Genomic DNA, 25,944 nt, shown 5'->3' with positions numbered 1-25,944 from the left:
CTCGTAATTGTCAATTATTTTATCTTTTTTTTTCTTAATATTTTCAATTTTCAAATGATTTATCAATGATAAAAAAAATCATCGATGAATCATTGCACCTCTAATGGGCACGAAATGAAACAGAGTTCCATTTTTGCCTATGTTTTGTTCTTTAATATTTGAAGGGTTTAAAACTAAGCCGCTTGTCACTCAAACAAAAACAAGTCACGCAGAAGAAACAAATCTGTGGTTGTGCTCGCTGACCAGTGAGAAAAGCTTTGCGACACCTGAATCCCGCGCACAACTCTGCCTGCCGGAAAGAGTTAAGAAGATTTATCGGCTGCCTGGCAACGAGCCAGCCGGTGAGGGAAGAACTGGCTTCCGGTGGTCAGAGGCAACAGGCTCACTTGCCCTGGATTAAGTGGGATCGAGGAGATTACAGCTCACTCACTCTTCGTAGATTGATGACAGCGTTTTGTCCTCTTTTGTGCTTGCTCTCTTGTGAATGATTCACCAACAAATATTCTTTTTTTTTTTTTAGTGTGATAAAACGTGCAACATCCACAGAAAAGAAAATCTTGTGACGTCATTTGGACTCCGGAGGTATGATGCACTTTTTGTGTAAGTACTTTGGGTTACATCGATTTCTTTTTCAAATATACTATGCTTGACCATATGTTGTATTTAAAACCTTTTAAATGTAACTTAACATCTGACAAGATGAAACAATTCACTTTTTTTTTTTTATACAAGGGTACAATCGACCGCTTTGTACAATAAAATCCCGTAATAAATAAAATCTTGACTTTATTCAGCCCGATACATTGTGTTTGCAAGCGGAGATCGACGTATTCTTTGTATTAGTCGCAGTGATGTTACAACCGGCGTGAAGCGTGCCATTAACCCCTGATCTTTTCACACCGACAACCAGCTCGAGACTGGATTAACAGTAGAAAAGTGGGTCAACTGTCACGGAAAGCTTCCAAAACTCCACCTGGTGTGTGTATTTGACAGTGAGCTCCATGAAAACTCACTTTTTTCTAATTTGTAGATTCTTCAGCTGCTCAGGGTCAAAGGTTGAGGCTCTAGTGACCATGAGGCAGGCGGTGGAGGCTCAGGTATTAAGCTCCCACTGTGAACTGGGAGAACAAGGTGAGTAGGAACAACAGTGATGTTTTCTTTTTTCTTTTTTTTTTTTTTTTTTTCTCCCACCATTATCAGAGCACTGCAGCCATCTGTGGCTAACTGTTACGTGTTGCAGGACTTCGGCAGATCCTGACAGATGTAGTAGAGGAGGTGAGGCGGACAGTGAATCAGGACATCGATGGAGCAGAGATTCTCCAAAGTCTACTCAACGCCTCCTGGTTGCAGTCGCTGCTCAAGGTGAACGTGCGCACACACCTACGCACACCCGGCCGTGTGTAGACACTGAATGCTCTTTTGGTATAATACAGACAGACACACAAAGTATAGTTTCACAACTGACTGCAATATTTGCCATTCTCCAGAGGATCAAGAATATATGCAAGTGACTATTGTTGCATTGTGCATCTTCACCATTTGTGTTCAAATTGATTAAAGCACAGGTGTCAAACTCAAGGCCCAAGGACCAGATATGGCCCGCCATGTCATTTTATGTGGCCCGCAAAGACAAATTGTGAAATTCATGTTATTACTAAAATTGCAAATTGTCTTCACTTTTAAAAATCATCTTTTTAAAAATATTTGAACAGGTTTTACTAGTCTGAGAAAGGCCTGATGGAATAATGATGTCACACTCTTGACAGGTGTTCGAATGTCTTCAAAGATACCTGCGAGACTCCCCGGCGCCAGTTCTGGACGACGCCTGTGGGCTCTCATTTCAGGTTTCACTTTTATTTTCCTTTGGATGCTTTTCTGTCGCTGGATGTTTTTTTCCACACGGACTTTGTCCTTCATGCGCAGTTGCTGATTGACATCAAGGCGTTGCCGGGCTGCTCCGAGGAAGCTAAAGAGCTTGACCGACTCCTACGGCAGCCTCACCTGCAGGTAGGCCAGAAATTCTGACCGCTTCGATTTTTGCCCGACTACAAGCCTTTTGCAACGCCCACGCAGGCTCTACTTTCCGCGCACGACACGGTGGCCCAAAAGAACTACGAGCCCGTGTTGCCGCCGATGTCTGCTGATGTTCCAGAGGAAGAGGAGGCCACCAGGATCGTGTGCCTGGTCAAGAACAAGCAGTCGCTGGTGAGCCGCAAAGTCGTTCTTGTAAATCGAGATTCAATCAGCTGAGGTTTGACCTGATTCGACAGACGCCACCTGAAATCGGAAGTGGGTCACATTTTGATGGGATCGCCCGGTATTATCGTGACATGCGACCTAATTTATTTGACGAGATTTGGCTTCTTTTTCAAATGCTTCTTTGCATCCATCACATTGCGATTGTGCCGTGAGCCTGCAGATGGTACGACGAGCAGAGAGTTTCAAACTTTGTTGTTTCGCAGCGTTGCAGCTGTCTGAGAACTCACTCGCAACCGTCTGCCACACCCCCTCCTGTGGCCCAAAACCCAAGAACGGGAATCTGCAGTCACTGGGACACCCTGAGGCGCCTAACACGGCAGAGACTTCACTTAGATGGGTCGTTGGGGTCCGACCCGGATCAGACGGCTCCGGTAGTACGCAGAGGCAGCTACCCATCGGCGGAAGCTGCGGGTCAGGAAAGAGTCGGATCGCGTGAACCTTGCTGCGAGGCCATGAGCCGCAATTGTAAACCAATGAGCCAGTGCGGAGTTTGTCACACTGACCTCGTCTGGCAGCAGAACGTAAACTACTCTTCTCCTTCGGTTTACAACTCGGTCCTGATTGGTAAGAAATGATCATCTGTCAGCCATCTTCAACCATTTTCTCATCATTCATCCATCCATCACGTCGGCCACTACGGTTCATCGATTGTAACTCCAGCGACCATCTTTTTTGTCTTTTTGGAGACAACTTCATTGAAGAGATAGATGACAGGAATGAGGATCAATCGTCTCCGCAGCCAATGGCACACCAGCGTGGGCCCGCGTCCCCGCCCTGTTTCTCTGTCCCCTACTACACCAACATGGACCACCACCTCCACTCAAATCTGCCTCCGAGGCTGAGAGAACAACGCAGTCGCACGGCGCCCCCCAGCCCCGTGTGCCCCCAGCGGCTGGTAAAAATCCCTCCTCTCACAAAGCCGGCCAAGCGGGAGAGTCTGGACGAGCTGCGGAGCACGGTGGAGCTGGCCGCCAGCTCCATGGAGAGCAGCACCAAGGACATCCAGCTCCTCGGGGAGAAGATGGCAAGTGCGACGGAGCGCATGTCCGAAACGGTCCACGACAACTCCCAGGCTCTGAGCTTGCTCAGCCAGGTGGTGGATCGGCTTCAGACGGTCCTCGATAGCGGCAGGACGGAGAGGAACCTCCCGCTAGCCAAATCTGCAGTTGGCGAGCAGCACAGATTTGCCGCGAAGAGCATGCAGCGTCCTTCTCTTTCCTCCATACCTTCGCTCCTGTCTTCATCATCCAGCTCCCTCAGCAGCTGCCCGGATGTGCCCACCACCTCCCAGGCTAGCAGCTGTCTATCTGGATCCCGTCACGGCTCGCCAAGCTGCAAGCCCAAAAATCCTCCTCTATGGCATCGCCTTACTAACGGCACCTTGGAAGGAGCCAAAGCGGCTTCCTCTGCTGCCAGAGGTCTCTCCAACCAGCGGAAGAAAGGCAAGAAGACGTAACGTGAGAGGTGGAGCAAGGGAGAACTCCACCTCTTGGATTGTTCAAGATGCTTTGCGGTAGTTGGATATTTTCTTTGTCCTGTCATTCTCCATCGCCATCGTTTTCCTTCGTTCTGATGAACACTTCTCCGTTTGAATGTTTTTTTCTTCCATTTCATGACAGCCCATCTGCCTGAATCCACCAGCTGTTCCGCTCACACTTTATGTGTTCTCCCCTTTTCTGTCGTAGGGAGCAACGATAAAAAGAAACGAAATCACGGGGGAGATTTTTGTGGCTCGGGTGATTTACGGAGGCCTGGCTGATCGCAGTGGTGAGTTCTGCCTTCAACCCTTGGAACTGTCCCACTGTGGACTATCTCCAAATTACGAAAGTCTAAAACAGCACAGGCTATGAATACAGTTTGAAAAGTAGCTCATAATTTGAATTGTGAGAGGTTTTTTGGCCCTGGGTCAAAATTGGCTATGCCGGAGCATTCGGTTATGGCTGCATGAAAAATGACGGTCAGTGTCGATGATGCCGAAGCCCAAATGAAAGTCTGAATAATTATATTATATTATATTATATTATATTATATTATATTATATTATATTATATTATATTATATTATATTATATTATATTATATTATATTATATTATATTATATTATAGGTCTGCTCCACGCGGGGGACCGCATCGTGGAGGTGAATGGATTCCCGGTGGACGGCTTGGAGCCAGAACAAGTCATTCAAGTTGTGGTAGGTTGTCAGATTTCATATGCGTCTGTTCTATCGAGAGCTTTTTTTTTTTTTTAAATATTCACACCTGCGGAGTGGACCATTTCAAACTTTGTTGTTGTTGTTCCAACCAGCAGGCTAGAGCACAGGGAACCATCATGTTCAAAGTGGTCCCCATCACTGACAGGCCAATTCACAACCACACCATGGTGAGTCTCTTCTAAGGTTATCATCACCATTTACAATAATATAAAACTATTAAAAATTGACTTATTCAAACTTACTGGATTGAACAAACAAAAGTGAAAATAATAAAACCTAAACTAACTGCAATGAAAAACCCAACCCTAACATCTTGTTACGCAACAGCTTTACGTGCGCGCCATGGCGGACTACAACCCTCAACACGATCCCAGCATCCCCTGCACGGACGCCGGCGTGAGCTTCAGGAAAGGAGATGTTCTGGAGATTGTAGACCAGACGGACGCTCTGTGGTGGCAGGCCAAGAAACTGCCCAGCAACGAGACTTGCGCGGGCCTCATCCCCTCCAGCGAGCTCCTCAAACGGTACGTTGGAACCTCTGCCGTCTACACAAGTGGAATCATCTTCGCTGACATGAAAATGTGCATGATGTTGCAGGAAGCAGAGGGACTTGCTGCCTTATCAGCCACACACCTGTATACACATACGTGAGTTCCCATGACATTTGTATCCCGACGGGCCTGATTTGCTGGAGAATTGCAAGCCATCAAAATTGAATGATGCTGATTGATTTAGAAATTCGTCATTTTTGCAATAAAAACATGTATTTTCCGCTCAAGTAGATATTTCTGAAATACCAGAAACAAAAATTGCACCGATCAATCATTTTTTACTATATTTTTTTAATCGTCTACATTTTTCTAGACCATTTTTTCGTGTTGGTGTGGTCCAATTGCAATTCCAATTCTGCCCTTGGTTTTCTTTAGTTTTTCGTAATAATAATGATGACCATAAGAAGAATATAATTTCTTTATTTATCATTATATTATATTATATTATATTATATTATCGTCTGCAAAAACATGGACAAAAAATAATAAGATGGTATCATGCTGACGTATTAACGTATGCAATTGTGTCTCATCACCCGCTTGCCTTGCTGAAGTGAGCACAGTGGAAGAAGGTACTGCTCAGTTACCTCGTTCGATGAAACATTACACATTTATCATTTCATGTACTTTATTTCAATCTTCTCCCCGCAGAGGAGGACCTCATGGCCATCGATGAGAAATGCGTCGAAGCAGGTAAATGTTCGCTTCACCCAGCAAGTGTGCAGTCAAATTCAACATTGAGTAACTTCCACTGTGTGAATTTTCTTTCTCTCTCCCCGGCCCAGATGAGGAGGCTTTTGAATCTGGTAGGTAAGTCTTTGTTCTGTTCTGATTTGTTCTGATGTACGTACACAATGTGTGGCAAGCCGTTCTTCCCGCTAATCATCTTTTACCTCTTGTTTCTTTTCACGTGCTTTCTGGATACGGAACATCAGACGAGTTAAGAGTCGGTGAGAGATTAAAACATTTCATTTATTTTTTTATTATTTGTATTTATTGTTATTCATTTATTTATTTTTATTGACTTATTTATTTTATTTGTATTTTTATTTTTTGTTATTATTAAGTATAAACTTTTATCCTTCCCCTCCTTTGACTATATATTTTATATCGAATAAATACTTTTGCATTAACTTTGCAGTAGGATCCCTAATTAGGACATTTACTACAATGTGACTTGTAAACATTTGTACTCATTTAACATTTCCTTTTGCTTCCTATTTAAATTGTTTAAGAGCGGGATGATTTCAGCAGCGGCGTCGCCGGAGTATACCTCGGTGTGTCATCCGTCGCTCATCTGCATTCACACATAGATGGATTTGGTGTGGTTTGGAAGAATGTCTTTTTTTTTTTTTCCTCAGCTGGTTTCAGGCAGAGCTTGCGTCGATGTCGCAGACGCTTTCACAGCAGCGCCCAAATGTTCTGCCCCAACAAGTGTTGCTATAACTGCAGCGGTGCCCTCAACTGTGCCTACGAGGAGGTCGTGCGCTACCAACGCGACTCCACCGATGTACATCGCCTCGTTGCCCTGTTAGGTACCTGACGTTTGTGCAAAAAAAAGAAAATTGGGTAAAGTGTCAGGAAAAATAACTTTCGTCATAGGCCCATCCGGCGTGGGCGTGAATGAACTTCGCAGACGCTTGATTGAAATGAATCCTCACACGTTCCAAGGAGCGGTACCTCGTATGTGCCCACCGTTTTATAATAACACACATACAGTCCTAAAAAAAATTTGTTGAAGAAGAACACCTTTTCATTTCCCTTTACCAGACACCACAAGAGCACCCAAAGGTTACGAGGAGTCTGGCAGAGAATATCACTTCACCAGTCGAGAGGTCTTTGACAAGATGGTGCACAAAAGCAGGTCTGATTTCAACTCCCCTAATAACTGGAAATATGTTTGTAATGAGATCCTTAAAATGTGTTCAGAATCTGCTCCCTGTGCTAACTGTACCTGTTCCTGCAGGTTCTTGGAGTACGGTGAGTACAAAGGACATCTGTACGGCACCAGCAGAGAAGCTGTGAGGGATGTTTTAAACAGCGGCAAGATTTGCGTCATTGATATCGAAGCAAATGTGGGTGGCCGTGTCGTATCGTCGTGTGTACAAAGACACAAATACTTTTCTCAAGTCAGCATGCCTGTGCCGTAATTTAGGCCATTCAAGCTGTTAGAACACATGACCTGCGGGCTTACATCATCTACGTGAAGCCGCCACCGCTGGAGCAACTCAGAGAGACGAGGAAGGACTCGTACATAACCACCGACTACTACGTCAACCGGTCCTTCAAAGTGAGTGTGAGGATCTGCAGGTAAGATGTTAAGAGGACAGAACTGACGTGTTGCAACCTCCTTCTGATAGGATGAAGACTTCCAGGAGATGGAGGAGGCTGCCCGCAAGCTCGAGACCCACTACTCGCAGTTTTTTGATTGTGTGATCGTCAACAACGACTTGCAGGAGTCCTGCGTCCAGTTGCTGGCCGCCGTTAGGAAAGCGCAGGATGAGCCGCAGTGGGTCCCCACCGACTGGATACGACCCACCGCAGACTCGTCGACAAAATTGCATGCATAATAATGTTTCAGTCCAATTAGATAGCTCCTTGACTTGTCTCTACAACAAAAAACATGGCTTTTCTGTTCAATGTTTACAATTTAGACTGTGAGGTCATTTGTTATTCAATGCTTTTGTTTTTATTGTTCATGTCGTATTTTAAAAGGGGTCACTGCGTGCAATGCATGCCAAAACACGTTAAAATTGTTGATCAAAAATTGTTTACATTGTTGTGAAGCTTAAATTATGACCGATTTGGTACTTCGAAAGAATGAACTCTTTGAGACACTAATAAAACTTGTCAAGTCTGACTGGCTCTTGAGCTTTTATTTTGACAACACCGGAAGCTAGTTGTTCCAACAGCACTAACTACTTCCGGTTCGGGCGGTGGGTAGCGGTGCCTCAATGTGGCAAGCAAAATAAACAAAAACAAAACAAATACTCCATGTAATGTTTTCAATTGACACTGGATCTGATTATGAATTTGAAAATACGTTTATTTCGGGAAATTTGACCGAAACATGGACAGCGAACTCTCCAAGGTAACTAACGCTCCTATTTAGAAGTAACCCCGCATTTGCATTCAATGCATGCTTGTTCGCGAAATTACAAACGTTTTTATTTATTTTATTTTATTTACTCTTGAGCTAAGCAAGTCAATAAGGTTGAAATATTTTACAATACGGTCCAATCACGATGCGTAAACGTGTGTTTACCTTTGCAGAAAACTCGACCTCGGGAGCTCCCGCCTCTACCACAGGTCAGTATCAAGATTACTAACTTAACTTCAAAATCAGCGACTTAATATCCTTTATTGTATGCATGCATTAATCTTTCCCATTTTCTGCTGGATTCATGCAGTCTGCACAATCTCAGGGCCACCCTACAATGCCCCTGGCTACTTTTTTAACTTATCACTTTCATCCCTGATTATTATACAATGGAAAGATCAAAATCGCATTATAGTTTCGTCTTTTACTATACATTAACCTTCCACACTCACTCAGAGCAGGACAGGCTTTGACCTGTGCCCTGAGTAATCCTTACTCCTGGCAGATGCATGACCACAGATTTAGCTAAGGATTTAACAACAGGACGTAATGTACAGCTTCACTCCACTCGTGCTTGATTCTTGTGTGGAATGGCCAGAAAGACTCCGGTGAAGTATCTTCCTTGTTCTTGTCATCCGCTGTGACAATAATTGATCCTATAATAAATCACATGAGTGACTTGTGTTTCTCTCCCTTTCTTTAGAGGGGACAAAGGGGCCTTCTCTCAGGGCCAAGGTAGGTTAGCCCGTTTTTCAAAACTAAAAACATCTTTATATGACTTCTTTTTCTCTTATATGTGGACACTGAAGTGGAGAATCAACCGGTGAGTAACGAATCGGTAGAAAATCAGAAATAGCTTGAGCTCGACTTAACCTTGCCGATATAACAGAAGCGGCCAAGCAGAAGAAGAAGAGAGTGGTGAGAAAAGAGGCGGATGGAGCAGCGGATGGCGACGGTACGATTGTCTTCACCGTGCTCACATTGACTGGAAACGAATTTGCGCTGGGAACTGGTTTGCGTCCTTTTCCAGATCAGGAAATGGAGATGGAAGGCCGGGGCAGCAGAAGGACCTCTGAGGTGAATGACCGTCTTTCAGTTGAGACAATGACGGGTGGACCCCCTCAGAGGAAGAGGAAGAAGAAAAAGACAGCAGCGACTCTAGGTAAAGTCAGATGATTTTCAAACCGTGTCATCCAGCCCAAAACACAATACCAGATCCTAAACGAGCTTTTATTTTCATTTCCACTTTGAGATCATGAAGATGACCAAGCTGATCTGGTGAATGGAGACACGATGGATCAGACTACTGATGAAGAACAAGTTAAAAAACCCAAAAGGAAGAAGTAAGAATCTTCATTCGGATCAATTTGAACGGGCGTCATTTATGCGACTGCTCGTTTCAGGAAGTCCAAAGTTGCCGAGTCGTCGATTCCTGATGAATTGGATGTGGAAGAGGATGACATCATCACCGACATGCCTTGCTATATACCGCAGCATTCCCTCTTCTCTGCCCCGCAAGGACAGAGTCAGCCCGTCGGAAAGGTCTTTGTGGAGCGCAGCAGTGAGTGATGGAATATTCATTTGGCGGGTTTCTTCCTTCTCCAAAAACCCAAATAAAGTACAGAAACTGTACTTACTATTGTCCAGAGCGCTTCCAGGCAGCAGACCGATCAGAATGGAGGAAGACCAGTGAGCAGATGGAAAACCTCAACGACTTCCAGCCCATGCAAACGCGCCTGACCACCAGAGATGTTTCTATCAAGGTGCACAAGAACTTCAGGTGAAACTTCATCGCACTGGATCGTTAGAATTGCTACCTGTGATTTTTCACACTTGGTTTGCCTATTTGTACGAGATAATCGGGCTGTTTTAAAAAAAAAAGAAAGTTATTTATTTATTTATTTATCTATATTTTTATTTATTTATTTTTATTTATGTATTTATTTGCTTGCTTGCTTGTTGTTCAGGTGTGTCTTCTTCAACATAAAATTGTCCTTTTTTTTTTGTCCGACTCAGGATTTTCGCTCTCTACTGTCACGGCTTCCTGGCAGGATTTGCCGTGTGGAACATCGTGGTGGTGTTCGTGTTAGCTGGCCAGCACCTCACGGCTTGGTCCAACCTGCTGGAGCAATACCACTGCCTGGCTTACCCGTCACAGTGTCTGCTTTACATGCTGCTGGCCATCAGCACCGTGGCTGCTTTTGACAGGTACCGAGGCCAGCCCGTTTTTACTCTTGCTTTCATTTAATTCATGAAGCTTATTGTTGTCCACCCTACCAACTTTTTTTTTTTTTTTTTTTAAACATTCTAGCTGTTTTTTCTGATTTTGAGTTAAATTGCTTAGGAAATCATTAATTTTTGTGTGAAAACATAACATGGGTCATTATTTTGGGAAAGTACAGTATATAACTTATATAAACGCCTGATTGAAGTAAAAATGACATTTGTCGGTGTAGAGTCAACCTGGCAAAGAGCTCCATGGCACTGCAGGAGCTGGTCACACTGGACCCAGTGGCTCTCGCTTCCTTCTGTGAGTACTTGGCCCTTGGTTGTTTTTTGTTTTTTTTATTTGCTTTTTTAACAACTTCTCTGCTTCCCGGTTCTTTTCAACACTGCAGTGTATTTCTCAGCATTGGTGCTCTCCCTTAGCCTCCAAATGACAAGTGACCGCATCAATCTGTACCCAGACAACAACGCAACGCTATGGTAAAGTACCTTGAATTGCAACATGGAGTCTTTTCTTCATGGTCATTTATCTGAACAAAGTCTGCCGGAAATGTACAAAACAGAATATTGACTGTTATGCTAATGATCTTGTTCTTCTCAAGGCGACCGGGGTCCGAGCATCAAATTCTCCACCCATGGGTGACAGTCAACCTCGTGGTGGCGCTGCTGGTGGGCCTAGCCTGGATCTTCATCTCCATCCGACCAGCGACCGACTACACCGAAAGTATGTCATTGAGAAGATCCGGTGTTGTTATTGTATGGATTGGTCTCATTGTGTTTTTCTTCCTCAGACTATTTGATGGCCATGCAAATTGAACCCCCCAAGGAAGAGGAGAAATCGGAAATGAGCGCCTGATTATTACAGACTGTACAACCTTTGTCAATTTTTTGCTCCGTATTTATACAAATAAATCTGAATGTGTTTCAGATTTATTTGTTCTTGCTTTGTAACTGTGGTTGCTTCTGAATACTATTTTATCCATTCAAGATTTTGCATTTAAGGGGTAGGACAATATACGTTTTTACCTCCTTGTATACCTTTTGAACATGTAAACTGGGAGGAATAATGATTTTTAATGGATCTTATTTTGTAAAGTGGGTATTAAAAGTCTGCACACCCCTGTTCGTATTCCAGGTTTTGTGATGGAAAAATGAGAGCAAAGTAATTCATTGTAAAGCTTTTTCCATGGTTGTGATTTATAATCTGTATAGCGCAATTTAATTAAAAGGTGAAAATTAGCCTGTACATTATGAATTTCATAAAATGAATTTTTTAAACAATTTCATTGAATGTTAAATACGGGAAGTTGATATAAATTTGTATGATGATGTAAATTAATAAATAAAAATAAATAATCATAAAAATAATAAACAATAAATTAAATAAATATAAATTACGGTAGTGATAATCTAGTTATGGATCTGTGGAATCGATGCTCTCTGAAATAGATTAGTCGTCCCTTTACATTCCAATCTCAGGCTTGTCCAATCGAACACAGATCGACTCGTACACTGTCGACGTGGGAGTCTGATTTCTCTTAAGAGTCGGCCTCAAATAGTGCTATTAGAAGGGAACAGTCATGCTGGACTTTGCAATATTTGCTGTGACATTTATTGTCGTTTTGGTTGGAGCAGTTGTGTATTTGTACCCGGTAAGTTACCCGTAAATGAACTGAAAGTTCGCTATGAGGCTTTGTTGTGTATGTACTGCACGAGTGTGCGTTATATATCATCTGCACACTTAACATCTACATTACCAATTTAAAATTCACAGCCAAGCATTTCAACATTTCCCCTGAATGATAGTTAAGGCGTGCCACGTTAAACCGATTCCCTTTGTACTCTTTACCATTCGCGAAACGTAATTCTTTTGCATAAACTTCCGAATGGGAATTAATAATTAAATTGCAAAATTCTATACAGGCCTAGAGTGGCTCTCAAATATTTTACACTAATTACAATGATAATGACCAATATTAATATAATTAATATAATTTAATAATTAATATTAAAATACAATATGGGAAAACTACATATTGATCATATTGAATGTGTATTAGTTGTTTTTATTACATGTACATGTAGTTGGGCTTTTAAAGTTAAACACAATTAAACTGTACTCAACTAGCGATTCTTTTGCATACCACTAGAGGGAGCCCGGGTAGCACACTTTGAGAATCATTGATCATCCGACTGACAGATTAAAAAAAAAAACTGAAAGAATTATATAATGCCCTTTAAAGTTAAAAAAAAAACATGTCTGTGTGTGTTTCTTTGAGTTCATGTGATGAATATAAATAAATCTAATTGCTTGCGGTTTTCAGTCATCCAGAAGATCCTCCGACATCCCTGGTCTCAATCCCTCCGATGAGAAGTAAGCAACTTGCATGTTCTATTATTCATTACTCTGCTACTTTCATATCTCAATCAAATTCAAGTTTTCAAATCCACGAGTGCCGTTGAAAGCAGTGAGCGTGTGCCTCTGGCTGTGGTGCTTTTAGGGATGGCAACCTGCAAGACATTGTGAACCGAGGCGGTCTACATGAATTCCTGGTGGCTTTACACGAGGAGTTTGGCTCTGTGGCTTCATTCTGGTTTGGTCGGCGGCTGGTGGTTAGCCTGGGATCTGTCGACCAGCTGCGGCAACACATCAACCCCAACCACACAAGTAGGTGTGACCAGTGCAAACATGTAAGAATGACAGATTTGTTCTTCATTTTGGGGTTTCCTCCGCTTCCCACAGCTGACTCCTTTGAGACGATGCTGAAGTCGTTACTCGGTTACCAATCGGGCGAAGGGGTCACCGAAGCCGTCATCAGAAAAAAGATGTATGACAACGCCATCAATGAGACGCTCAAGAAAAACTTTTCTTTGGTTCTCAAGGTGCGGTTTTCAAAACAGACCAACATCTCGACGCTCGTCACGGTGCCAATTTCTCCATCTTGTGTTTGCCAGTTAATTGAGGAGTTGGTTGGAAAGTGGGTGTCTTTCCCAGAGGGTCAACACATCCCACTATGTGCCCACCTGTTGGGTCTCTCCATGAAGACCGTCACCCAGCTCGCTCTCGGCGAGCGCTTCGGCGAAGACGCCCAAGTCATTTCCTTCCGCAAGAATCACGACGCGGTGCGAAGTCCAGCTGAAACCGCCTCGGAGTCCACAAAGAAACAATTTTTTTGTTTTGTTTTTATCCCGGCAGATCTGGTCTGAAATTGGGAAAGGTTACTTGGACGGCGCCCAGGAGAAGAGCTCCAGCCGAAAGACGCTCTATGAGACAGGTGTCGCTCCACATTGGGCTTAGTTTTCCAAATGACTCGATTGTAGACGGACAGACGAACGGATACAAAAACTCAATAGATGTGCCACTTTGTACAAATAAATGTGTATTTTTAGCGCTGACGGAGATGGAGTCCGTGTTGCTGTCTGTGGCCAAGGAGAGAAAAGCCAATAAGAGGCAGATGGTGTTTGTGGACATGCTGCAAAAGTCGTCTCTCACAGAGCGACAGGTGAGTACACATCCAAGGACTCTTTTTTTTTTTTTTATATATATACATAAATAATAAATAATTTGCACAAACTTTTTATTTCAGATCATGGAGGACTGTATGGTGTTCACTTTGGCCGGATGCGTCATCACCGCCAACCGTGCGTGTTGCATCGCATTGCATGTCATGCAAAAAAAAAAAAATAAATCAAGAGAGTCACTTTTGTCCTTTGGCAGTGTGTATCTGGGTTCTTCACTTCCTGTCCACCTCGGAAGAAGTCCAGGATAGGTTGTATCAGGAGCTGGAAGAGGTTTTGGGTTCCGATCCTATTACCTTAGACAAGATCCCTCAGCTCAAGTAAACGTCTCATCATCAGCGTAACGATTCATTTGTCCGCTTCCTATTTGTTGTCACATTTTCTGTCATGGAGCAGATACTGCCAGGAGGTGTTGAACGAGACGGTGAGAACTGCAAAGTTGACTCCCGTTGCTGCCCGACTTCAGGCATTGGATGGAAAAGTTGATCAGCACGTCATCCCCAAAGAGGTGCAGTATATTATTTGCTTTCCTGATGTTCATGTCATACAACATTAATCTGCTGTTATATTTCAGACACTGGTGATCTATGCTTTGGGTGTAGTACTGCAAGATTCCAACACCTGGAGCGCTGCAAGAAGGTTTGTTTATTATACCACTTCAGGATGACATATTTACGATACAATCGGATTTATTTTCAGATTTAACCCAGATCGGTTTGAGGAAGATTCAAGCAGAAAGACTTTCTCTCTGCTTGGTTTCTCTGGAAATCAGACGTGCCCAGAACTTAGGTAATGATTGCCGTCAAAGAAAAGAAAAAAGATACATCAAGTGGAACAGTCTGAAATTTGAGTTGTTTGCGTTTTCCTGACAGATTTGCGTACACGATAGCTACCGTCATGCTCAGCACATTAGTGCGGCGGATGAGGCTTCGTCAGTTGGAGGGTCAAGTCCTGGAGGTCAAATCCGAGCTGGTTTCAGCACCAAAGGAAGAAACCTGGATCACTGTCAGCAGGAGAAGTTCAACTTAGTCGTTTGTAGATTTTTTGATTGGCAGCGGCTCTGATCAACTTGTACAGTTGCATCTCCACTGAGTTGTGATATGCGTGGTTCATCGTATTTTCACATTTTTTCCTTTGACTTTTCAGAATACAGGAATGGTGTACTAAAAATTTAAAATCCTGGGATTTAAAAAAATCATTTCAGTAAATGTAAATGTGTAAATGCTTTGTTTACAGATTTTACACACGACCTTTCGCATTTCTTCTTTATAGGAAAACTCCACAAGAGGGCGCCATTGACTTGTATGTTACGCCAATAGAAAACCATGTAGAATTGTTTTTTTTGGGGGGGGGTGGCACATAAATGCTGCCTTGTGCAGAAAAACATGCACATTGGATAAACTAACACTGCGTACAGATTAATTTAATGAATTATGGGATTTACATTTACAAATGAAAAAAGATTTTTGTGGCCGTAGTGGCATATACCTCTCTCCCGCAGAAAGGGGGAGACGTAACGTAGTTTTTCTTTAGTATAGTCGTATCTTTAGTATCTGAAATTAAAATTACACGTTTTGACACAACATCAGGCGAAAACATTCCTCCATCCACGATCCGATCATCTTCTTCCACTTAACCAAAGTCGGGTTGCAGAAGCAGCAATTTATGAAAACTTCCCTCTCTTCCCCCAGCCACTTTGTTCAGCTCAACCGAGAATTTGTGTCATTGTAATGCAACCAAATGATAACTTTAAAAAGATCAAAATCGACCGTCTTACAATGTGTGGAGTTCAGACACAGTACAGGATTGTCCACCCCATACTTGCAGTACCGCACGCAACCGTAGCGGCGCCAGTGAGACCACGCTGCCTCGCCAAAGATGTGAAAATGGCGGAGCTACAAATGCTTTTGGAAGAGGAGATTCCAGCAGGTCGCAGCGCTCTGCTGGATAGTTTTACTAATTTGGAAAGAGTCGCCGAATATTGCGAGAGCAACTATGTCCAGGTAAGCATTTTCCGGTATGTGAACACGTTTTTCTTAAAGGCTATTCGCATGCGCTACAGTTCGCTGCTCGAGTAGCTGTTGCTAGTGTGCTTTCGACGGGATGCGGTGTTAGCCAAGCTCAAATCAGAGCCAACAACAGTGTGCCGATGTCACGAGCTCTTTCTCGTTGTCCCGGCGTGTGTTTAACTAACACGATCTCGAAATAATTGCCACTCCCGTGGTACAAAACACCTTTACGACTTTTCCAATCGCCGTGGGCTAGTGTGCTAGCCACATAGCTTGCAGCTGTCCATCAGGTTGCGACGTTTGAAATTGCCTTGATAATCAGTTGATTTGATCACTGGGATCTCCGATACAATCGCGAGCTGTCTGTGAGTTGTGTGGATAGAGGACGAGAAATCGGGTGTACATCTGATCATCTTTGGGCGACACATTTTGTCATAGCCGTGGCAGTGGGCTGATTTACGATCTTGTGCTCAAACAGCGATTCGTTTTAAGGGGTGTTTTCACGTTGCCTATTTTCATCTTAGTTACTCGTATAATATTTCTTTATTACATTCAACTTCAAGGTGGCATGGCGGCGTTTGTGACATTTTCGTCCTTTTTGTACGATACGTTTGTTAAGCCTCACCTCCTTTTGTTGATGACGTTTGGCATTTGTGATCTAAATTGTTTGCTTGACAATTTATTGTACAGTGAAAGGTATTTTGTCACGGGTGTGTTACCAAAATGAGCGTTTGGGAATATTTTTCTTAAATCCTGGAAGAGCAGGTCTGACAGGTTGCCTTACAGGCGAGTGCTGCTTTTCACACCCTAAAAGACTACACAATCACTGCCATGCTGAACTTCCTGTAATAAATCAAGATTTTTCTAGACAACTTCCCTCAGTGACAAAATGATTTTGTTTCATTCTGATGCGAAGAATGTCGTCATAGTGGAGTTACGGCAGTTTCACAGCCTTTACCGCTCTCAATCCATTCCCTCGATGTCAGCAGGGAAGTGGAATTTCCATGTCAGCCACGATCCATTTGCCACTTTGATTTCGCTCATAAAGTCACCAGGCTTTCCTAGTTTTGTTTTGCACACGTCATCTACAAGTTTTGAAGGCTTCAGTACGTCTTTGGAGAATCTCAATCTGCACACTGGGGTCGATTCACAAAGCTGTATTTTTTTTCCCATGACTTCAGATTTCTATTTGTCTTATTTAAATATGCATCATGTTTTTAGCTCTTAGGTGCATGGGAGGTTCATTAAAGACTAAATTGTCTCTCGAGGCATGACTGCTAATAATTTGGTCTGTATGTCCCCCTGTGATTAGCTAGCAATCAGTCAAGGCCTTTAGCCCAAAGTCAGCTGGGATTAGCGCAACAGCAAACACACACTTTCATCTTGTGTCATTACCACACCATTCATTAAATGTCACCACTGCCTCTTCCAGTCCCCAGATAAGGAGCGAGCGCTGGAGGAGACCAAGAATTACACCACTCAGTCGCTGGCTAGCGTGGCCTACCTGATCAACACGCTGGCTAACAATGTGCTGCAGATGCTGGACATTCAGGCCTCGCAGCTGCGTCGCATGGAGTCTTCTATCAACCACATTTCTCAGGTGGGCCGTGAGCTGCTGACATGGACATTACAGATACGACAGAGAAGCCCTGTTGACAGCGTGCAATCTATTTGAACATGCTTATAGAGAGATGATTTATCAGCCAAGTGACACGGTGGTTTATAATTCTGCCCTTCCCGAATGTGCTTTCAACTGTTAAATGACACTTTTAGTGCACACGTGTCAAGGCCCGGGGGCCAGATACGGCCCGCCGCTTCATTTCTGGTGGCCCGCGAAGACAAATTGTGCATCGAATTCATACGTCAATAACAAAATTTCACTTTTGAAAAATAGAGATATTGTTAGCAATTTTTACCATTCTTTTTTTTTTTTTAAATAATTTTTATTCTGAATTATTTAATTTCAATATTTCATTTTTAAATATTTGAACCATTTTTATTCATCTGTTTTGAAAACTAGTCATTCATCAGTTTAAACTCTCTCTCTCACACGCACGCACGCGCTCACACACACAAATAATTACACACATGATTGGACATTTCAACACAAAACAAGCCTTGCTTTAAAAACAGCGTCAGCGCTAATGCTAAAGTCCCACCGACACGCTAGTGGGGAAATTAGCATTAGCCTCTGGGAGGAAGAAACTAACAAGCATGTTTTTTTATGTCTTCAGACGGTGGACATTCACAAAGAGAAGGTGGCCAGGCGGGAGATCGGCATCCTCACCACCAACAAGAACACGTCCCGCACACACAAGATCATCGCGCCGGCCAATCAGGAGAGGCCGGTGCGCTACATCCGCAAGCCCATCGACTACAGCCTGCTGGATGATATGGGACACGGAGTCAAGGTAAAAGCAAAACAAAAAGGGGGCTCTTGGTTTCATGTCGAGGCGCTTTCAACAACATTTGAGCCCATCACTGCCGGGTTCTGGTCCAGACTTTGGTGACTTGTTGCTAAGTTTCGATAAAGTGCAGTTTTATATCATCAACAAAAAAATTGCACTTTTCAGAAATAAATCAATGTTTTTTTGTTTTTTTTTAATCCAATATTTTGAATTCTATTCACTTTAATTCATCAATTCATCATCGATCTCAAACGTTAAATATTCAGTTAGATCTTTATACTAGAGAAAATGCCTAAAAGTAACTACACAAGTAAGATTTTCTTAGACATTAAATCTGAAAATTAAAAATGTATTGTCAGTGCCAGTGCCTGGCAACTCGATTTATTCTGGTCCGATGGAGGCAAAAAGGCTAAATAAACTTAATTAGGGGTGATTAGTGAAAAACATTGAATGTTGCCAATTTGCCATTTCAAAATTGGACAGCTACTTTCCATCCACCATTAATCAGTTGTGCCAATGCTTTGGAGATTCATTTGGATTATCTTGTGAGATCTGTGCAAACATAATGCTTCATGTTAGCGTTACTGAACACCAGCTTACATCCATTTTCATTTTGCTTATTTTTTGTCTATGTTTGAAAATGCTTGTTTTCAATGTTGAAGGCTTCTCAAAGGGAATAACGCTTGCGCTGTTGTTTTTCCTCTTTTCTATTGCGCACTAATCTGCTGATTTTCTTTCTCTTTCTCCCTCTCTCTGCTCCCCTTATTTAATCTTTGTAATCAACCGTAGTGGTTGCAAAGGTTTAAGGTAAGATTTTCAAAGCTGGCCCCTCAAAGACTTTTTTTTTTTTTTCTGAATGCCGCTTTTGTTGTTGTTGTTGGAAATTGCTGTGGAAGTACTTGGATTTTCGTTTTAAGGAGTAGTTGGATAGATATTTTTTAATTTTATTTATTTATTTTATTTTAAGTACTTGGATATATTTAATTTTTAATTTTATTATTTTGCTTTTATTTTATTTTTCTTCCAACTTCAAAACCTCAGTCACTCAAACCAAAGAGAAACATCAAGTTATGATTTAAAATGAGTTCCCAACTACTCCTTTCAAAAGTTTTTGTTTGATTGTTTTTGAAATGATGCTAGTCAAAAAAAAAAAAGCTGCTTTCTCACACCACTTGTCTTGTTTTCATTTAGGCCAGCGCTCAGAGCATGAAAGCCGGCGCCGGTGCGCTCCCTCGCACCAACCCACCAACACAGAAGCCTCCCAGCCCACCTATGAGTGGGAAAGGGACCCTCGGGTATGTCATCTCTTATTTTTCATTCACATCAGCGTTTGCTTTGTCTTTGTGCTCCTTGTCCAGTACTCGCTTTGCTCGTCGAACATGAGATGACGGGAAGTCAACACTTCATCCAACCACAAGCAAAAGCTTTCAAAGCAGGAGCTTTTTGCCAGGTTTTTGTTGGATCGTGGAACCCGTCCGGTCGGCTCCATTGGCTTGTCGCTTTGGGGACCTTGCCGAGTCTCGGGCTTGGTCTTTGTCTGCCGAAAAGAATTTGCTGGATTTGCGAGTGACTGTGTTCCATCTGCTTTGTGACTTTTCTGCTGTGTGGTTTTGCTCGGTGTTTGTCTATGCAAGAAGCATGTCACCACAGCTGCACCTCCATAATGGATCCGATGTTGCGGTCTTTGGCTAAAGACTGACATTTTTTTTTTTTTTTTTTTTTTTTTTTAACTCTCCTTGAGTTATTTGGTATCGGCTTGCCCATTGTCGGCTGCCACATATTCTTCATAGCAATATTTTGCCTTTACACCTGAGCCGTTAATTTCTCTTTTTTTTTTGGTCAATTGAGCACATCAGCCTTCTATGCTTTTTTATTTTTTATTTTCTAGCTTTCGACTGAATGCGTCAGGCGTTGTCGTCGTGCATCGGTTGCGCCCAGCTGTTGCTACCCTCAGCCAGCCCCAATGTTCCACCTGTCGTTCCCCATTTTCTTTAAGTTTGCACTTGTTTGTTTCCCGCCTTTCCCCCCTTCCCTTCTCCTGCAATTCTCGGTGGATGCCCCTCCACCTCACCCCACCCCTCGACCCTCTCACAGGAGACACTCCCCATATAGGACGCTCGAGCCGGTGCGTCCTCCCGTTGTCCCTAACGACTACGTCTCAAGCCCGACGCGCAACATGGCGCACCCCCTGCCAAGCCCAGCACGCAATGCATCTGTTAATCAGAGGAACCGCACGTACAGGTACCCCCCTCCACCCCCTCCCCAGCATGCCTCACTATGTGTAGAACACAGGCCCCGCCCTTTTATCCGTCTCCTTTCCTACACTTGAACCTGACCCAGCGCTCGATAGTCCTTGTTCCGAGTCCTGACTCTCAATCTCTTAAAATACCGGGCAGCAGTACGAGGCCCATGTAACATAACCTCCAAGATAAAACTCTTATTCAGGACGATCGTTTGATGTAGGATAGCAAAAAAAAAAAAAATCTCCGTCTGTTGCGCAAGAGCAATGCCAAGAAAGTCCAAGGCAAATCAAATCTTTTTAGCTTCATCCATTCTCATCTCACCGCAACACTGCTTTGTGCTACTCCGGCGCGTCACATTTGTCTTTTTGTGTGCTGTCGTAGCCGTGCGGCTTTTGCTAGGCTGCTTTTGCTATCTGTGACATCATTGGAGTGATTTTCTCTGTGATGGCTCATGCTGTGCTAAACGTGGAATCCCCACAATGTGGCGGCCGTGGTGGTTTGTGCGTGTCTTTTGACCTCTTTGCTGACCCGCCACCAGCAGCGGGAGCAGCGGCGGCAGCCACCCCAGCAGCAGTCGCAGCAGCAGCCGGGAGAACAGCGGCAGCGGCAGCGTGGGCGTGCCCATCGCCGTGCCCACCCCGGCCCCGCCCACTGCCTTCCCAGGTACCGCCCTCGTTTGTCTGCTCGCAATTCTACTACTCTGGCCTCTGTGCACTCTTTGAAAAGTTTGACGTGAATGACCCCGAAGGATTGTAGAACGTTCCTCTTCTCCCTCACCTTTCACTTTCTCTTCTTCCTTTCTTGCACCTTTTTCCGAACCCCGCTCCAGCCAACACGACTAAACCTCCACCCAACACCGCCACCACGCCTGGTACCCTACCCCCTGTCCTCGATGGCCCCCCCCAGGCCTCTAACCCACCTGCCGAGATCCCGCATGTACCCCCGCCCCCTCCCCAGCTCCCCCCCTCTGCAGCCCCCACCGGCACAGGACCCGCTACTTATGGAAACGCCGCACAAGGTGAGTGTCACCCAACGCGGAAAGCCCACCCATCATCTCAGCTGAGCATTATGGTCCATACGCGGACACGTGAAGCAGTACTTCACAGCTTATTAAGGAATACTCTTTTTAGGGAGTACTTAATGCTGCCTCTGTTCCCATGACCCCCCCGTGCATCTTTTCAACCTTCACAACTGTTCTGTCATGATGTGTTGCGCATGAGAATTCAGCCTTTGTGATGGTGCCACTACCTTTTTTTCTTGTGCTGGTTTTATTTTAAAGTGGTGACCCCCTTTCCCAGAGCTCTCTCAAAGGGAGAAGCTAAAATGTGTTCTAAATGTGCTCCATTGCCTCTTGGTGGCAGGTGCTCCTCAATTCTACAGCATGAACCGCCCGGCGCAGCCCACTCAGAACGCCCATGTGGGAGGATCGCTGCCGTACCGCCGCCCCTCATCCGTCACCGGCCAGCCCAACACGACTCCGAACCAGAACCAGCTCAACGGTGGACCGCACTTTGCCCAAAATCAAGGTCTAAAATTTTGCTCACTTTTGTGTATTGTGCAGCTCAGGTTGATTTTTTTCTTTTTTTTTTTTTTTTTTTTTTTTTTTTTTCTTCTTCTAGTGTTTGAGTTGAATACGCTTCAAATTCTGTTCAAAGTCGCAATTCTCAGACCATTGAAAACAATATTCTGTCTGTTTTTCATGTCGCTGCTGTTCTGGATAACGTCGCACACCATTCAGACACATGGGATCAATTGTTCAAGGGTTTAAAATTACCACAAGGTGGCGCCAAAGCAATATATGAAACTCAACGCATTTCAACATCGATTCTTGCTACCAAAATGACACAAAATGAAGTCCTACTATAGAATTACAAAGAAAACGCCAATTAGGTGTTTTGTTTTTTTAAATATGAAAAATGTGCTCATCTTATACACATCACTTATTCATCAGGAATATTTAGCATATGTTAAAATGACCTGAGCTCAGTCTACTACCCCTGCCCGCTCCATCTCAACACTGTTTTGGCACTTGCAGGCCCACTTGCGCCCCCTCCCCCTTCCATGCAGATCACCCCTCAGCTGCCCCTGATGGGCTTTGTGGCCCGAGTTCAGGAGACCAGTAAGTGGTTCGACTACCTTCTGCATGACCTCCATCTGTACACGCGGTCGTCACGTCAACATTTGGGCAATTTATTGTCCCAAAGTTGCCACTCGGAGAGCTTCATTTACCTTCCACAGCCAGCCTCGTCATTTTCAGACTTGCTTGAAATCAGCATGGCCTCTTAGTTGTCATCCTCGGTCACTTGCTTTGGCTTTTATAGAGAAACGCATTGAACCCGCAAAGCCCCTTTTCCCACAGCAGAATGACAATTTAATCTTTTTGTTTCATGCATGTCATGGTCTTTTACTCCAATGCATGGGAATGCCCACCTTCTTGTGTCAATTCCAAATGATACTTTGTTTTTGTTGTGTGCTCATATATTTTATTTTGTGCACCCAAACTAGTCTCAGATGTGCCACCGCCACCCCCTCTTGCGGACGAGCCAGTCTTTGAGGACCCTACACCTCCTCCTCCCCCACCGGAGGACTACGAGGACGACGAGGAGGAAGAAGAGGAGTCGGCGGTGGTGGAGTACAGCGATCCGTACGCCGAGGAGGACCCGCCCTGGGCGCCACGCAGCTACCTGGAGAAAGGTCAGCTCAAACTGCACAAACTGCGCACCATCTGCAAAAAAAAGTCGTATACAAGATATATATTTACTAAAATATAACATAGTATGGGCTCAAATTTATTTCTTCAGTGTGACATCTGGGCTTGATAAACGCAAGAAATCATGCATCGCTGATTCTGTTGTATAAATTGCAACAGGTGGCTGCTCAGGTTTAGTGTCACTTCTGCCATCTAGTGGAAGAAAAATGTATTGTTTTGCCTCGCTGGACATGCAACTAAGAACTTGGACCAGTTCACATTCAGACCTTCATGGCCAATATGGCCACATACAGACATAGTCTGTACTTGTAAATATTATATTTTGGTTTTTTTTTTTTTGCTTTAATGTTATCGTTTTTAACCAATGTCAATCGTCCAAAAACAGTAGAAAAGGTACAATTGAAAGTCAAGATGAAATCTGACAAAATTACAAAATCCCCCAGCCTCTGCAATGAGACGTTTCATATATTTGCATCAACACAGTTAAAACGATCCCCCCCCCCCCCCCCCCCCCCCCTCCAAAAAATATGGAGCGAGTTGCGATGGACACACATTTTAAGTGCAAGTGTTCACTGTCCTCCTCGGACTGTTGCGCAGTGGTGGCCATCTACGACTACAGTCGGGACAAAGAGGACGAGCTGTCCTTCCAGGAAGGCGCCATCATCTACGTCATCAAGAAGAACGACGACGGCTGGTACGAGGGCGTGATGAACGGAACCACGGGCCTCTTCCCGGGCAACTACGTGGAATCCATCATGCACTACGCCGATTGAGAAACGCCCCTCGCCCCTCCTCTGCGCAACCACGGAGACGAGCAGGCAGTCGGGAAGAGGAGGGAATGAGGGGGAGCCGAGGGTTAAAGGTCAGACTTTGAACAGACAGAGCACGATCACCTCCGGGATGGGACGCCGAAGAGAGCCGACGCCCGGTCCTCCTCTCCGCCCAAACAACCACTACTTTTTCCCCTTTCTTCTGTTTCTTTCTGGCCGCCGGTCGATTTGAAGAGTGTTACGCAACGAGGCATTTTCTTTGAATTCGTTCGGCCAAATTATTTGAGAGTCGACTATTTAGTTTGAATTTTTGCGCGCGGTCAAAAAACGGAAAGGCGGGACCGAGGCATTGGACAGATAAAAAATTCTCCTTGGACAAACACGGAAACATGCAGCAAGTGTTTGTATGCGGGCCGGGCTCATGTTGGAAGTGCCGCACCAACCAACGGTCATGATAAGCACATGCGGTGGCTTCAGAAAGTGTGTATTATCCGTTTACGCTAATGGGCGGTCACGTGACCTTCCAAAGAAGTGAGGAGTCCCATCCTCCGTTGCACAATGTGCGGCATCTCTGGTGAAGAAGAGAAGTCCTATCAGTCCTCGGCTCGGAACTGCCCACTGGCAGTGTTCCGAAGCGCTTGGGTTGATTTCGCTTTTGTTTGACTTCTCCGAAAAGGATTTGCAGAGTGGCATGTTTCTACTTGAAGGAAAAAAAAATGGCTCTATTGTGATGATTTGTGTCTTACTATTTTTAGATATGCCGTGATTTTTTTTTTTTTTTTGCCCCACCCCCCCGACCACCAGTGATGATGCGTTTTATTTTGAAGACACTTGTGCCATATTGAGATGTGCGTTGCAGTTGGATAGAGTTGGATGGCTTCTCTCCCCCCCTTCCACTTTTCTTAAGTTGTGTTAACCAAAAGAACATGCGTTTGTAGTGAAGCGATGTAGAAGAACTAATATAAAAGTGACGAGATTTCTCGAATATGAAAAGACGGCTGTTGTGTTGACATGGTTTTGACCATCACATCTGATACTTTTGTTGTCTGTCGGCAGTGTGAAGGGTGTATCATCTTAAGTGCGCTTGACAGTGTCCGGCATAAGCGCCGCCTCAGTACTTAAGCCAGAAACTTTATTTTCTATATTAAAAAAAAAAGAAAAGAGAGAGAGAAAATTATTCCAGTGGGTCTGTATGTGAGTCTTGCATGCCATGATTATCTGTGCTTTCCCCCCACCCAAACCCACATGGCAAGATGTGATATTCTAAAAAGCAGTTGTGGCCCGCCTCATCCAAAGAAGGTAGTGTACATCCGCCTCGGGACATTGGTGACGAGGACAGGTGACAGTCCGTGATGCCATTGTGTTGCACATTTTCAAGCAGGAGTCTCATATTTGTAAAATCCAGAGAACAAAGACAATAAAGATACAGTATAAGGATTCACTTGCACTGGTTCTCATTGTCTGGGAGATTCCGAATCAAAGAAAGGATTGTTTGAAATGCTCCATGTCGCCTTGCATGCTCAGACAGAACTAATGTAGGCAGAACTCGTTTTGAGATGGCGCCTATAAACCACTCTGGCAGCGAGAAGAGAGATGGGGACTTAAATGTAATTTTCTCTTGAGGCCCCCGAGGTGGAGAACGACAGCAATGAAAAGTGGGCTTAACGTGTGCAGACAGGGTGCTGACAGTGAAGATGAGGAGCAGGAGCGAAAAGTTATGTTTATTAGAGAGGAAGGACATGTTCCAACAATCTTATGCTCTGACCGCCATTTGCCTCCCGACTGTCACTCAATTGAAAAGATGATGCGAGGAAGCAAAACCACCAATTACTCGCAGTCTTCTTTACCTTGTTCAAGTTCATTGGCGAGTTGGACGGAATGCGAATTAAGATGACGTCACCCTCCCCTCAACCCCTCAAGTTGTCTTTCATGAGCT

General features: G+C 44.1%; 4 protein-coding genes across 23 annotated transcripts; all 4 read left to right on the top strand.

Annotated features, from left to right (window-relative positions):
- The first annotated feature begins 194 nt into the window (after positions 1–194).
- On the top strand, positions 195–7,880 carry mpp4b (membrane protein, palmitoylated 4b (MAGUK p55 subfamily member 4)). Of its 4 annotated transcripts, none has more exons than XM_037267240.1 (22): positions 387–582; positions 1,031–1,131; positions 1,241–1,362; positions 1,767–1,844; positions 1,924–2,007; positions 2,074–2,205; positions 3,945–4,026; positions 4,366–4,451; positions 4,565–4,639; positions 4,800–4,996; positions 5,070–5,119; positions 5,578–5,595; positions 5,675–5,716; positions 5,809–5,829; positions 5,959–5,973; positions 6,259–6,300; positions 6,385–6,558; positions 6,626–6,706; positions 6,794–6,887; positions 6,990–7,098; positions 7,179–7,313; positions 7,384–7,880. In XM_037267240.1, the coding sequence occupies exons 2-22, from the start codon at positions 1,074–1,076 to the stop codon at positions 7,591–7,593; spliced, it is 1,905 nt and encodes a 634-aa protein (XP_037123135.1). In that variant the 5' UTR covers positions 387–582; positions 1,031–1,073; the 3' UTR covers positions 7,594–7,880. The 4 variants fall into 4 exon arrangements, 3 of the variants coding, with proteins under 3 accessions (XP_037123135.1, XP_037123144.1, XP_037123126.1); XM_037267249.1 differs by having other exon boundaries at positions 387–600; positions 4,568–4,639; XM_037267231.1 differs by having other exon boundaries at positions 387–600.
- Positions 7,881–7,949: 69 nt separating this feature from the next.
- tmem237b (transmembrane protein 237b) lies at positions 7,950–11,282 on the top strand. Its single transcript, XM_037267658.1, has 14 exons — positions 7,950–8,114; positions 8,297–8,332; positions 8,827–8,858; positions 8,933–8,946; positions 9,013–9,078; positions 9,154–9,285; positions 9,376–9,466; positions 9,527–9,684; positions 9,771–9,903; positions 10,140–10,331; positions 10,580–10,653; positions 10,742–10,829; positions 10,952–11,073; positions 11,141–11,282. The coding sequence occupies exons 1-14, from the start codon at positions 8,094–8,096 to the stop codon at positions 11,203–11,205; spliced, it is 1,224 nt and encodes a 407-aa protein (XP_037123553.1). The 5' UTR covers positions 7,950–8,093; the 3' UTR covers positions 11,206–11,282.
- Positions 11,283–11,839: 557 nt separating this feature from the next.
- On the top strand, positions 11,840–15,079 carry LOC119132351 (cytochrome P450 20A1). Its single transcript, XM_037267529.1, has 13 exons — positions 11,840–12,001; positions 12,674–12,723; positions 12,851–13,017; positions 13,093–13,232; positions 13,305–13,472; positions 13,546–13,624; positions 13,740–13,852; positions 13,937–13,991; positions 14,068–14,188; positions 14,265–14,376; positions 14,443–14,507; positions 14,568–14,657; positions 14,741–15,079. Exons 1-13 carry the CDS (start codon positions 11,930–11,932, stop codon positions 14,895–14,897), a joined length of 1,389 nt encoding a protein of 462 aa, XP_037123424.1. The 5' UTR covers positions 11,840–11,929; the 3' UTR covers positions 14,898–15,079.
- Positions 15,080–15,703: 624 nt separating this feature from the next.
- abi2b (abl-interactor 2b) lies at positions 15,704–25,449 on the top strand. Of its 17 annotated transcripts, none has more exons than XM_037267305.1 (12): positions 15,704–15,871; positions 17,310–17,477; positions 18,112–18,288; positions 19,075–19,092; positions 19,477–19,580; positions 20,380–20,526; positions 21,070–21,191; positions 21,358–21,546; positions 21,890–22,054; positions 22,564–22,647; positions 23,034–23,222; positions 23,836–25,449. In XM_037267305.1, the coding sequence occupies exons 1-12, from the start codon at positions 15,755–15,757 to the stop codon at positions 24,009–24,011; spliced, it is 1,656 nt and encodes a 551-aa protein (XP_037123200.1). In that variant the 5' UTR covers positions 15,704–15,754; the 3' UTR covers positions 24,012–25,449. The 17 variants fall into 17 exon arrangements, with proteins under 17 accessions (XP_037123200.1, XP_037123190.1, XP_037123220.1 ...); XM_037267295.1 differs by having other exon boundaries at positions 21,067–21,191; XM_037267325.1 differs by lacking the exon at positions 19,075–19,092.
- Positions 25,450–25,944: the final 495 nt, after the last annotated feature.

This window comes from Syngnathus acus, chromosome 2 (genome assembly GCF_901709675.1).
Source record: "Syngnathus acus chromosome 2, fSynAcu1.2, whole genome shotgun sequence".
NCBI lineage: Eukaryota > Metazoa > Chordata > Actinopteri > Syngnathiformes > Syngnathidae > Syngnathus > Syngnathus acus.
The sequence above is the reverse complement of the archived record's forward strand: the minus strand, read 5'-3'. Positions and strand labels throughout refer to the sequence as shown.

Coding starts and splice junctions, on each gene's coding strand:
- mpp4b (XM_037267240.1), top strand. CDS start 1,074: ATGAGGCAGGCGGTGGAGGCTCAGGTATTAAGCTCCCACTGTGAACTG. Junction 6,559..6,625: donor TCGCCTCGTTGCCCTGTTAG/GTACCTGACGTT, acceptor CTTTCGTCATAG/GCCCATCCGGCGTGGGCGTG. Junction 7,099..7,178: donor TCATTGATATCGAAGCAAAT/GTGGGTGGCCGT, acceptor GCCGTAATTTAG/GCCATTCAAGCTGTTAGAAC.
- LOC119132351 (XM_037267529.1), top strand. CDS start 11,930: ATGCTGGACTTTGCAATATTTGCTGTGACATTTATTGTCGTTTTGGTT. Junction 12,002..12,673: donor CAGTTGTGTATTTGTACCCG/GTAAGTTACCCG, acceptor TGCGGTTTTCAG/TCATCCAGAAGATCCTCCGA. Junction 14,189..14,264: donor GACAAGATCCCTCAGCTCAA/GTAAACGTCTCA, acceptor GTCATGGAGCAG/ATACTGCCAGGAGGTGTTGA.
- abi2b (XM_037267295.1), top strand. CDS start 15,755: ATGGCGGAGCTACAAATGCTTTTGGAAGAGGAGATTCCAGCAGGTCGC. Junction 19,581..20,379: donor AGTGGGAAAGGGACCCTCGG/GTATGTCATCTC, acceptor ACCCTCTCACAG/GAGACACTCCCCATATAGGA. Junction 21,547..21,889: donor TTATGGAAACGCCGCACAAG/GTGAGTGTCACC, acceptor TCTTGGTGGCAG/GTGCTCCTCAATTCTACAGC.
- tmem237b (XM_037267658.1), top strand. CDS start 8,094: ATGGACAGCGAACTCTCCAAG. Junction 8,115..8,296: donor TGGACAGCGAACTCTCCAAG/GTAACTAACGCT, acceptor TTACCTTTGCAG/AAAACTCGACCTCGGGAGCT. Junction 9,286..9,375: donor AAAGACAGCAGCGACTCTAG/GTAAAGTCAGAT, acceptor TTCCACTTTGAG/ATCATGAAGATGACCAAGCT.